The sequence below is a fragment of the Notothenia coriiceps genome, unplaced genomic scaffold (assembly GCF_000735185.1).
Source record: "Notothenia coriiceps isolate Sejong01 unplaced genomic scaffold, NC01 NC01_scaffold00017399, whole genome shotgun sequence".
Classification (NCBI taxonomy): Eukaryota; Metazoa; Chordata; class Actinopteri; order Perciformes; family Nototheniidae; genus Notothenia; species Notothenia coriiceps.
Window position 1 is genome coordinate 66,615 of NW_011350100.1, and position 11,352 is coordinate 77,966.

The 11,352-nt window shown below is 43.2% G+C and overlaps 1 protein-coding gene across 2 annotated transcripts in view; it reads right to left on the minus strand.

The window, feature by feature from the left end:
- Window positions 1-3,998: 3,998 nt before the first annotated feature.
- Window positions 3,999-11,352, minus strand: part of fam210b (family with sequence similarity 210 member B) — a 10,103-nt gene continuing 2,749 nt past the window's right edge. For both annotated transcript variants that reach the window (XM_010776844.1, XM_010776843.1), the window contains 2 exons: window positions 6,821-7,002; window positions 3,999-5,022 (listed from right to left, as the gene is read on the minus strand). In XM_010776844.1, coding sequence (XP_010775146.1) covers window positions 4,806-5,022; window positions 6,821-7,002 — 399 coding nt within the window. In that variant the 3' untranslated portion in view covers window positions 3,999-4,805. The remainder of the gene's footprint in view (window positions 5,023-6,820; window positions 7,003-11,352) is intronic.

Sequence of the window (11,352 nt, forward strand, 5' to 3'; positions counted from 1 at the left end):
GTGTGCCTTGGCAGTCCTGCAGCACTCACTGGATCGGTTCGCAACCGAGTGTGAAGCGGCTGGGATGAGGATCAGCACCTCCAAATCTGAGGCCATGGTTCTCAGCAGGAAACCGATGGACTGTCCACTCCAAGTAGGGAATGAGTCCTTACCCCAAGTGAAGGAGTTCAAGTATCTCGGGGTCTTGTTCTCGAGGGAGGGAACAATGGAGCGTGAGATGGGTCGGAGAATCGGAGCAGCGGGAGCGTGACTGCAGTCGCTTTACCGCACCGTTGCGACGAAAAGGGAGCTGAGCCAGAAGGCAAAGCTCTCTGTCTACCGGGCCATTTTCGTTCCTACACTCAGCTATGGTCATGAAGGATGGATCATGACCGAAAGAACGAGATCGCGGGTACAAGCAGCCGAGATGGGTTTTCTCCGCAGGGTGGCTGGTGTCTCCCTTAGGGATAAGGTGAGAAGTTTGGTCATCCGGGAGGGACTCGGAGTTGAACCGCTCCTCCTTCGCGTTGAAAGGAGCCAGTTGAGGTGGTTCGGGCACCTAGTTAGGATGCCACCTGGGCGCCTCCCTAGGGAGGTGTTCCAGGCACGTCCAGCTGGGAAGAGACCAAGGGGTAGACCTAGAACCAGGTGGAGGGATTATATCTCTTCGCTGGCCTGGGAGCGCCTTGGGATCCCCCAGTCAGAGCTGGTTGATGTGGCCAGGGAAAAGAAAGTTTGGGGCTCTCTGCTGGAACTGCTACCTCCGCGACCCGACCACGGATAAGCGGGAGAAGATGGATGGATGCATAACCATGTGAAAACAGCAGATTTAGGAGGGCTGCTTGTGTCATTTTGCATTCAGTCTGTCATCTCATGTTGAATATGTTTTTTTTTTATTGTGAGTACATTTTCTCTAGAAGATAACAATTCCCATAAGCCAAATTAATATTTTAATGCCTGTGTACTTTTTAGAAACAATATTGTGACTCCACTGAAAACAAAATGGCGACCACAATTGAACTAAGAGGGGATCCTTAATTGGACTGAAAGAGTGTCACAGTAACCTACACTGCATCTGAAGTATTGCATGAACTGAATGCCCCAGCTGCCTGTGTGTGACAGGCCTTCAGCTAAGTTACAGTAACAGACAGTCGAAAACATAATCCACAACTGCCAAAAACACTTTGACAATTTCTGCCTGCTTCCACCTCTCCCTCATCCCCTCTGTCACAGGCTACATAAACTCTCTTCCTCAACCTCACCTCCCTCTCTGCTCCATTATAATTGCTCACATTTAACAGCTGATTTTCTGAATCCTGAGGAGCAATGAGGATGAGGTGGCAAGCTCAAAAACATAAATATATGCACGCATCTCTGGTGGAAATTGACTGGCACTGGTGTTTAAAATAATAAGATGCAGCTGTTGATAGTAGCGACTGTCTCCAGGTTTACTTCCCCGTGGCCCCTGTGGCAGCGGAGGAGCCATGATGAAGGCAGACAGCTGACAGGTGCTCCAGGATGATGCTGCCATCAGGTGCATCTGCTAAACTTAACTCGGAGACAGGAGAGGAGAGATAGCGAGGAAAAAAGAGCGGAGGAAAAAGATGCTTGAGCGAGACACTGAGTGGGGGAGAAGGTAGAGGAGTGGCCAAACAATATATAATGTTTACAGAAAGAAAACAAAAAAAGACGCAGGATAAAGAGCATGCCAAAAAACACAATACGTGTGATTGTGTTCGCAGTGTGAATGATTCTGGTGCCTTAAAACTTTATGACACTCCTTCCCATCAAAATAAATTCACAAGATGGCTTTGAACCCTTGAGTTGGCAGTAGATATGCTTTTGGGTCTAGACGTTGACACTTTGGAGGACCAACAGGTGTACTGAGCGGGTCATGAGAGGGGAAGATGGTGTGGGGGGGGGGTGGGGGGCGAGGTAATAAGGGGATATAATGAGCTAGTGCAGAAATGATGGGAGAGGAAATGGTAAGAAATAATAAGAATGAGGAAATGTAATAAAAGAAAGTGCAAGGGGAAGGAGGCAGCTTGTGAGGGAGTGTGTGTGTCTGTGAGGTCTGTGTGCACACATATGGCAACAGCACATGCTGTTATATGTTTATATATCCCTGCATGCATCAGCACTTTGCAGCCGCTACACAAACATGCCTTCCAACTCTGGAGTCACAGACGCAGCCCGGGTCTGAATATACAGCCATTATGGATTCACTGTGTGTGGGGACGCTGACGGTGTATCTGATTTTAATAAAAGCTGCAGCGGGCACAAGTCAGGAGCTGAGGCAAGGATTTGAATCCCCTTGAAACCCCTCCCCCCGAATCACGCTGCGGGAGGGGCCCTTCACACAACTCGAGGACAACGAGATGAAGTGTACGACTCAGTTCTGGGCCGAGCAAAAGGTGACGAGGACTATGTTGCACAGCAGTGTGGAAGGAGAGGAGCCTGACAGAGCCCAGTGCATCGCAGGTAGCCGACAGAGTGGCTGGGAGCGCTGTCACCAATTTGTTCCTAGCCATGGGGGACATGCAGGGGATGGAGAGGCGATGGCAGCTCCCTGTCCTCATCATGGCTAATGAGGCCCAGGCTTCTCCTTCTTGCTCTGTGTGGATCTCTCTCTGTGTGTGTGTGTGTGTGTGTGTGTGTGTGTGTGTGTGTGTGTGTGTGTGTGTGTGTGTGTGTGTGTGTGTGTGTGTGTGTGTGTGTGTGTGTGTGCGTGCGTGTGTGTGTGTGTGTGTGCATGATTGCGTGCGTGCGTCCGTGCGTGCGTGGCTGCCAAAGCTCCCACTCCTGAAAAACCCGGGTTGATATCTGGCACACACCACCATGCACTCTCTTAGTTCTCCATATACAACCCTCTTGGCTGAATTATTTACTTGGGCCAAGAAACACGCACGTACACACACTCTCGCACACAGACACACACACACACACACACACACACAGAGGAGATCAGGTCTTGTTCAAGGCATCTTCCCGTCTCCACAGTGCAGATATTCAGGGTAACACACCAGCTGAGATCTGACCCTTCACACCATCAAGGAAAGAGAAGTGGAGAGGAGGAAGGTGCATGGAGAGAGGAGAGAAATGGCATCACGCCTGCTGTGATAAAGAAATAATGAATTGTTATGGAGAAACTGGTCAGTGTAAGTAAATTACACATATGGCACACCAGCATGACAGTGCTTTGGTTAAACCTTTTAATGATGGAGTTTTTAGTTTCAAGTTGAAGTATCATCCAGTTGTCTGTGACAAACAGATTGGCAAATTATTTTATGTTTTGAGTAATCTCACAATATTTGTACTCCGACTTTATCTTTGCTTTGTAGACAACGATCTGTCAGATAGAACAACACTAGAGAAGTTGGGAGAGCATTTTACTTAATCATAACTGCGGGACGCATGAGGAGTGATGCTCCTTCTTGTGATATAATGCCGTTATCCATCTTGAAGACATTAAGAGTACAAAGATATTCAATCATATGATAGATGAGAACTGTATGATGCGGTTGTTGCGTTGTGTGTAATGGGGGAGAGCCGAGCGGCGCTGTGTTTTTAGATCAAGAGCTCCCCAGTGTGGGAGAGAAGGAGAAGTGCAACATAATGGCACAGTGTTGAAAAGAACTGCAACGACAGAAATATTGTCCAAAAAAACTGAAAAAAGCCTGTTGGAAGTCTAAGAAAATAAATTGCAAATTAACAAATCATAATAATATTTTGTATGTGTTTTTTCACAGATGACAATGGGTTGAAAACCAAAAAGGAACATGTTCAAATAAAATCAAACTGGCTATGGAAAATGTCCTCTGCATGAAAAACTAACAATTATACGAGAACACATTTGAAAACATTGAATGTTAACCAATCTAAAAAAAACGTGGGATCCCATTTACATTGGTAATATAAGAACATTGATTACAACTGCTTTAAACCACAAATACAGCCATCATAACTTTACTGCCTTATTTCCTGATGGTGGTATTTTTATAACACAAAGACAACAACTATAAAAGATAACTTTTTTTAATAGTTAAATACAGTCCATTCACAAACCAACTTTTTCATCCAAGATTTGCAAATAATGACATTCAGCTCCACTGATGAATGGACTCTACTTTACTGCATGGGCCATGGCATTTATAAAATGTAAAAACAAAAGGGAGCGCAGATAGAGAGGAAAAGGGGAGAGAGAAACAGCAAAGGGAGAAGGGAGGAAGACAATGGATGCCAGCAGAGGTGTTGAGGAGAAAAATAGCAGGGAAGCAAACAGTAGAAATAAAAACAGAGCGTAGGCGTCTGAGCAGGGAGGGGACGAGGAGAGACAGGAGCGAGGTAGGACAGAGAGAGAGAACCTGAATTATTCTGCTGAGTCACACAACACCAGAACAAGGCCAGTCACCTAGCAGGGGACAGTGGAGGGGAGATGAGCTTTTTTAGCGTGTCCCCACAGGGACCCTCTTACAGCATTAGAAACAACCCCGCTCAAAGACCCCTGATCATAACTCTGATTTTAAATAAATATTTGAGCTGTACCAGTCTTTGCTTCTGGAATACACACACATTGAGACATGACTCCAAATGTTTCTTTTTTCAGAGAGCAGTCACACTTTAATCCTACAGTAACACAACTAAACACCTTGAGTCTGTGCAACTAGAACTAATGGAGACAATGTTCACTTCAATTCACTACTGAGAGAAGATGAGGCTTTTTCAAATGAAGGCAATGAGTGAGGATATTTTCAGGCGTTGTAATTATGGCTTTAAGCGGGCAGGATGTTTGTTCTTTAATGACAACGGAGGATGTGGGGGGAGCTTCAGGGTGCAGGTGTGGGTGGCTTAAAGAGACCAGTCTTTCTGAAGTAGCGCACAATGAGAGGCACTGACACCAGAGTGATGCTGATGCGCAGCGGAGCAAAGAGCTTGTGGATGGCGTAGGCCAAGACGAACGTGCTGGTCCCGGCAACCATCTTAGAGCGGACCACCGCCTCGCTGAAGCCCACTTTGCAGAGGACGGCCGCCATATCCATCCCACTGAGGAGAGACGAGACAGAGCACTGGTTAGAAGCACAAAGGGATCACATGTTAGGAGATGACTCAAAAATCCTGTTCTTTTGACATTTTTCTTCACTACTCCATACTACAGAGACAAGACGGACGTCCTATGTGTGTAGTATCTGTGATTATAATTACCTCAACTAAATAATTAGGCATGCTATTGACTATAATTAGGATTTTCATGAGGCAACAAAGGAAAAAACAAAAGAATAAAAGGTTAAATCAAGTTTATGATAAAGTAAAAAATAAATAAAAATCATTCATGATTTAGTCTAAATACACTAGCATTTATATTGTCAAATTGATCCTTTAGTTTAAGAGCATATCTTGGGTTAACAGGAGATTTAAAAAAAAAAGTTGCTTTTGCGTGATTCTTTATTGAGAAAACAAATCTGCACAAAGACATTTGTCGATTAAATTAAATAAAAGATTATTAGTCCAAAAAAAAAAGATTGCTTCAATTGTGGACAAGTACCTTTTAGATTTAGAAGTGCAAGCCCCCTTCATCTCCACCAGAGGGAGCTGTGTTCAATAACGGAGTGTTGTATAAGTTTTTTTTTTTTTTTTAATCTTAAAGCCTTCTAAACCATTTAAACTTATGACATTAACATAAGAAGCACTGCAATGTGAAGTGCGTGAAAATCAACGGGAGTGTATCAACAAGCTACATGTTTTACTGCCTTTGGGAGACAGTTCTGTAGAGTCCTGGCTTTTTCATCTGAGCTATTCTTGGGAATACATATGTAAAGAATGTGTTCACACAGGGCTTAGAGCGGCCTCAATAAAAACACCTCTCTCACACACACATTAACAACTCAACTCAGCAAACTTGAGTCAGCTAAATACAAGAGTCCTTCTGTACCCTGTCAACTCTTTCCTCTGGACCCTGCATCAGCGGGCCTCCTGCCCGGGCTCTGGGCCTCACAGTGATAATGCTCTATGCATGTTCCAGTCGCAGTATGGCATCAGTTCAAGGATCAGCTATATGAGGAAATGTCTGAGCTGTCAGATCATCTCTGCTAAGTCTCTCTGGTATTCGATCTGCTGGCATGTGTCCGGACAGGCAGACAAAGGCCTGAAAACTGTCCGGACTGATAACTAGGGTTTTGCTGTGCTGCTTTATCCTTTAACTTTCTTTTACCATAGGAAGAGGTTACAAAATGCACAATTCTATGTTACACTACTAGCAATAAAGCAGCAGGCTACTTGTAATCTTCAGTGGACGATGACATGAAGATACTATCTTAGAACAGCACTAACCAGTTCCCAGTAATATTTGGTAAACTAAATACGTAAACAAATGCTTTAACAGCAACTTGGGTGCCAATTGTGTTGCTTTGCTGCTAGTTGTGTGAAGCTAGCATTTGATTGATAAAGGAAGTTTCAAACATTTTAGCTCACTGAACTAAACTCACAATGATGTGGCCTACTGAAAATACATTTTCAAGTTCTATTTTAGGCCAAACTGCAGCAGACATTTTGCATTCCTTGGAGTACAAGCATCCCACGGGTCAGGCATTTCCTGTGCACTGCTTGAAATGTTACACTCAGATGTTGCACACTGCTGGATCGTATCTCTAAGTGATGTTTTATGCATGCCAGAGATTTTATGATACGTTGTAGCGTTGTATATTACTTTTCTGTTGTTCTTTTTCCTTCAGTGTGCTTTAACTTCAGTCAGTGGTTCAATTAATATCCCAGATACCAAGGAGAATTTCTATAATATGTTTTCTTAGTTTTAGAAAAAGAAAACAATTATTTGATGTTTTGTCACCTGGATACAAAGAGGTAGAACATTCCCAGAGACATGAGGGACATCCCGATGTGAAAGGACACTCCCACCGCTCCATACTCCTTGAAGACTTTCTTCAGCTGCTGGGTCTTGTTTGGTTTTCCTCCCTCTGGCTCCGACTCCCCCGCAGTCTTCTCTGTGGATGAGGAAGTAGTAGGGGCCTTCTTTATATACAACAAAAGAAGAGAGCAGAGTTAGAGGGAGTGATAAGGACAAAATGAAACAAGAGGAGGAATGAGAATCTATCCCCACTGCTACAGGAAGCAGAGGGACAGGAGACAGACTGTACATCCAGACGAAAAGGGAGAATAGATATGAATGGCAAAGACGGTTTTGTTAGTATTCCAAGAGCCCCCTCAAACTACAAAACTGACAAACTTCAAGATGCAAGTGTCACTTCTTTTTTGGAAAGAATCTTTTTTTTCAAAATGTCAACTTTTTTCAAAACAACGACTGAAGTTTAGTTTTTTATCTTTTTAAAAAGTGAAAAAAGTCCATCATTTTTCTTAATGCTCTGCCGGGTCATTGAATCACCAAACAAAGGTCTATGTTGGAGACATTTTGCTCAAACTGAGCCACAACAAATATATATATTAATATATTTCAGTCTCTAAACATCTCATCTGCTCAGTCTCCATGCGTTATAAATAGAAAACAACAGTGTGTTGTGATTGTGCCTCATGTAATTCAAAGTGATCCAGCTCATATAATCCTGGACTTTTACAAGCTTCCTCTACCTCTACTGGTCTAGAGCTGAGTCAGCTGATTAAACAGACTGCTGCTGCTGTGTGGTTAGCTTATTCCCATTATCACTTACTCTTTCACTCACGCACATGAACAAAAGTATGTCACTCTCTTACAAACACACACAAAGAGCTTCTCATAGTGCACAAACACACACATTACGGTGTGTGTGTGCGTGTGCGTGTGTGTGTGTGACCTCCATACGCACCACTCCGCTAGATGAACAATCCTACAGTCTGACATGTAACCGGGAGCAGGCAGGTCACGCCAGTATGCTGCAGCTAAACTGATTAATGAACTACAACACACTCAACAACAATGAGACAGCAGACTGCAACAGAGCATTGATGGTGTACGAGTCACTCGAGTAGCAGCTAGGGAAGCAGGGGGTTTTCTTTCAAAAGAAGAATACAGAGCGTAATACATTGACTGTACAGCATTAAAATGTACATATTTCTCCAGTTCTTGAAACACAGGACTCATAATGAAATACCAAGTATGTGTAAAAACATGTCATGTCCTTCCTGAAAACCTTATTACCAATTTGATCTGATACGATACTGACTTCTCAGGAAAAGTGTCCTGACATCTTGGTGTGGAAAATCCTGATTAAAGCAGCATTCTTGAGTTGCATACCCTATGAGCTCTACCTGTTCTGGCAGCATACTGCCAACCCTCTGAACTATGACATTTCATATGTGACTGGGACCCCATACTAGCTCTTTAAAAGTGTGTGGTTTTTAGGAATATTAGATATTAGGGACACCACAGAACTAAAGGCAGTGTTTCCCATATATACAAATAGTGGCGGCGCAGCGCCGCTGCAGAAATATGCGCGCCGCTGCTTTTAAAAAAAAAAAATAATAATAATAAGTGGCGACCCTTTTTCATTTTTGATTGTTTGTTATGTGGATTTGTAGTATTGTGTTACTCTATGTACAATAAAGGTGTATTTTTGCTAAATCTTGAGACATTGCCACTGTATGTACTGGCAGGGCCGATTTTTTGCATAGGCGGTCGCATAGGGCGCCAGACCTTGGGGGCGCTGCGCTGGTAGCTCTGGGAGGGAAAACATTTTTGACCGTTGGCGCTCATCCTAATTTTCGGCCTTGATGTAACAACATTAATAATTAAGTAAATGTAACACCATTTTCATCCCGGTTACACTTTTCATTTGCCCTGTACAATGGGCGCTGTAAGTGATGAAAGTGGGGGATGTTGGCTTATCAGGCACCCGCAGCTCACAGCCAAAGTCCGAGCATGGAAGCGAGAGAGCGAGCGAGGGAGAGAGAGAGAGGGCGCACCGGTACCGGCGCTGTTGTTATTAGAATCTGGTGCTAGCTGCGCTAACGGATATAAGAAGTAGATGTTTCTACAACCAGGGTGGAGGAGAGCTCTCCTGTCAGACTGAGAGGCTCAGTGAGGTAAAGGACTCTTGAGTGTTTAGATGGTTAATTTTAGTCTAAGTTATCTCAGTGGGTCTCAAACAAATATGTGTTTACAAATTATGTAAACACATATTTCCAAGGCACTCCTTTATAATTATTAGGATTAATAAAGACAGGTTTGAAATCATTCCAATGTATACTATAGGACAGTAAACCAAAAATATCGTTTAAAGTTGGAGAGATACAAAAATATGCATAAATAAATAAATGTTAACTGTAAATAAAATATGAATGAACAACAGAAATGAAATAAGTTACATTTATTTGTTATTGGCTATGGTAGGTTAATGGTTATGTTCACATACTTATTGATTATTAAAATGTAAACCGATCTTTTTCATATGGGTGTTTTTTAGAGTTGTACCCCCTAGATCAGGTCTCTAGTAATTGTGTGCTCAAAGTGCACCAGATCGAAGCATTTTACTTTCAAATGTTCAAAAAATCTCTTCCCGGGGGGGCATACCCCCGGACCCCCCTAGAGGATGTGACGTCCACCCCCCAATTCACACATGTTCATACAATACTGAATACATTTCAAGCCATTTTGACGTATATTACTTATGTCCATAAGTTTCTGTTTTTGTAGTGTATTTGTCTTTAGTAGAGATTTTTCATTTATTCTTTATAATATAAAGAATAAATGAAAAATTTAAAATGAAAAAAAAATGAAAAAAAACAAAGATTTTATATATTATATAAAATCTCGCCTAGGGCAGCAAATTGGCTAGAACCGGCCCTGGTACTAGGCCTCAAGAGCCTTTCTTGTGCTGGCAGACACATAGAAACAAATTGGCGGGGCGCACTTTGCACGCCCACACACTAAAAAAATCCACGAGCTCCGCCCTCACATTATGCTGGGCCCACGTGCCTTAGCACCGCTGCTATGACTCCATCCTAGGGGAAACACTGAAAGGGCTTTATTGTAAATATGTTCATCATAAACAACTACTTGTAATCAAAATCAAATTCAATGGAAGTTAAGAAAAAACTGAATCGGTAAGATAAAGCCTTCCCTTTTTAACCCACAGAGTTACCCATAGCCCTGTGATACAATACAAGCATGACTGCAATCAGGAAAAACTTGACCACAGTATAAATAAACACCACTAACAGACTGCATTCTGAGCCAAAATGGAATATTTCCAGAGTCCAGTTCAAGGTCACCCCTGATCATGCAGCCGTAGAAACTCCATTACAACAAAAACTCTTTTACTGAGCCCTTACGGGGTTAATTAGAGGTTTCAATTATGAGTAAGGATACTGAGGGAATAATCGTTTTAGCTTTATTGCCTACCATTTCTTTTTGATGATGAGGGCTGTTAAAATGGAAATTGAAACCGCAAAAGGGGCAGCTGACAGCACGGCATCGTGTCCAGTGATTCAATCTGAAACAATATACTTTCTGCCAAGAGGAAACACAATCCTTCCCTGAGCAAACAGGAAGTACCTCCAGCATGTATTTATCTATTATCAGACTAAATATTGACTTTGTTCCTTCAAAGCTGAGACAACTTAGTAATGACAAAGAATATATATATATATACAGGGGTGCACATAAGTGGTACGCAGGTACGCATGCGCGGCAACAATCTGAAATGCGTACCACGGAGACCGACTCCGTCGTCCGGTGATCTAACCGCCTTATGGAAAAGCTTCACATATACATCGGTACGCAAATGCGCTTTGTGACACAAGTGACGGTACGCATTTCAGATTGTTGCCGCGCATGCGTACCTGCGTACCACTTATGTGCACCCCTGTATATATATATATATTCTTTGTCATTACTAAGTTGTCTCNTGATTGGTCTGGTGTCTTGCCTCTGTTGCATTCACTGAACACGGGAAATTACAATCCTGCCGTCCTTTCTAGTGTCTTGATGAGGTTCACGTAAAGCACGGTTAATGTATTATATTATTGAGGTAGAATTGTCCGGGGCTACAGAAAAAACATTCGGGGAAGGCCAAAATATCATTTTACCAACAATGTGGAATTTATTGGCTACATATTACACAGATTATGCACAGCGGGAGCAGCAATAACCGTCAAATAATAATTCAGACAGGGGAGCTCCGCACCCCCTGCCTGCCGCTAGGGGGTGCTGCAGCGCCCTCAGCACCCCCCTTCCCGCGCCCATGTACAGGGGTGCACACAACTTTCTCAGTGAGGTACTCAGATGAGTACCTGGAGTCAGTGTTTGGTACTCCAACTTCCGGCTCCCTCAAAGTTCCCATGAAGCCCTCTGTATCGCGAATATCAGCGGGTGGGGGTGCTAGTGGAGTATGATGAAGCCCTCTGTATCGCGAATGTCAACGGGGGGGG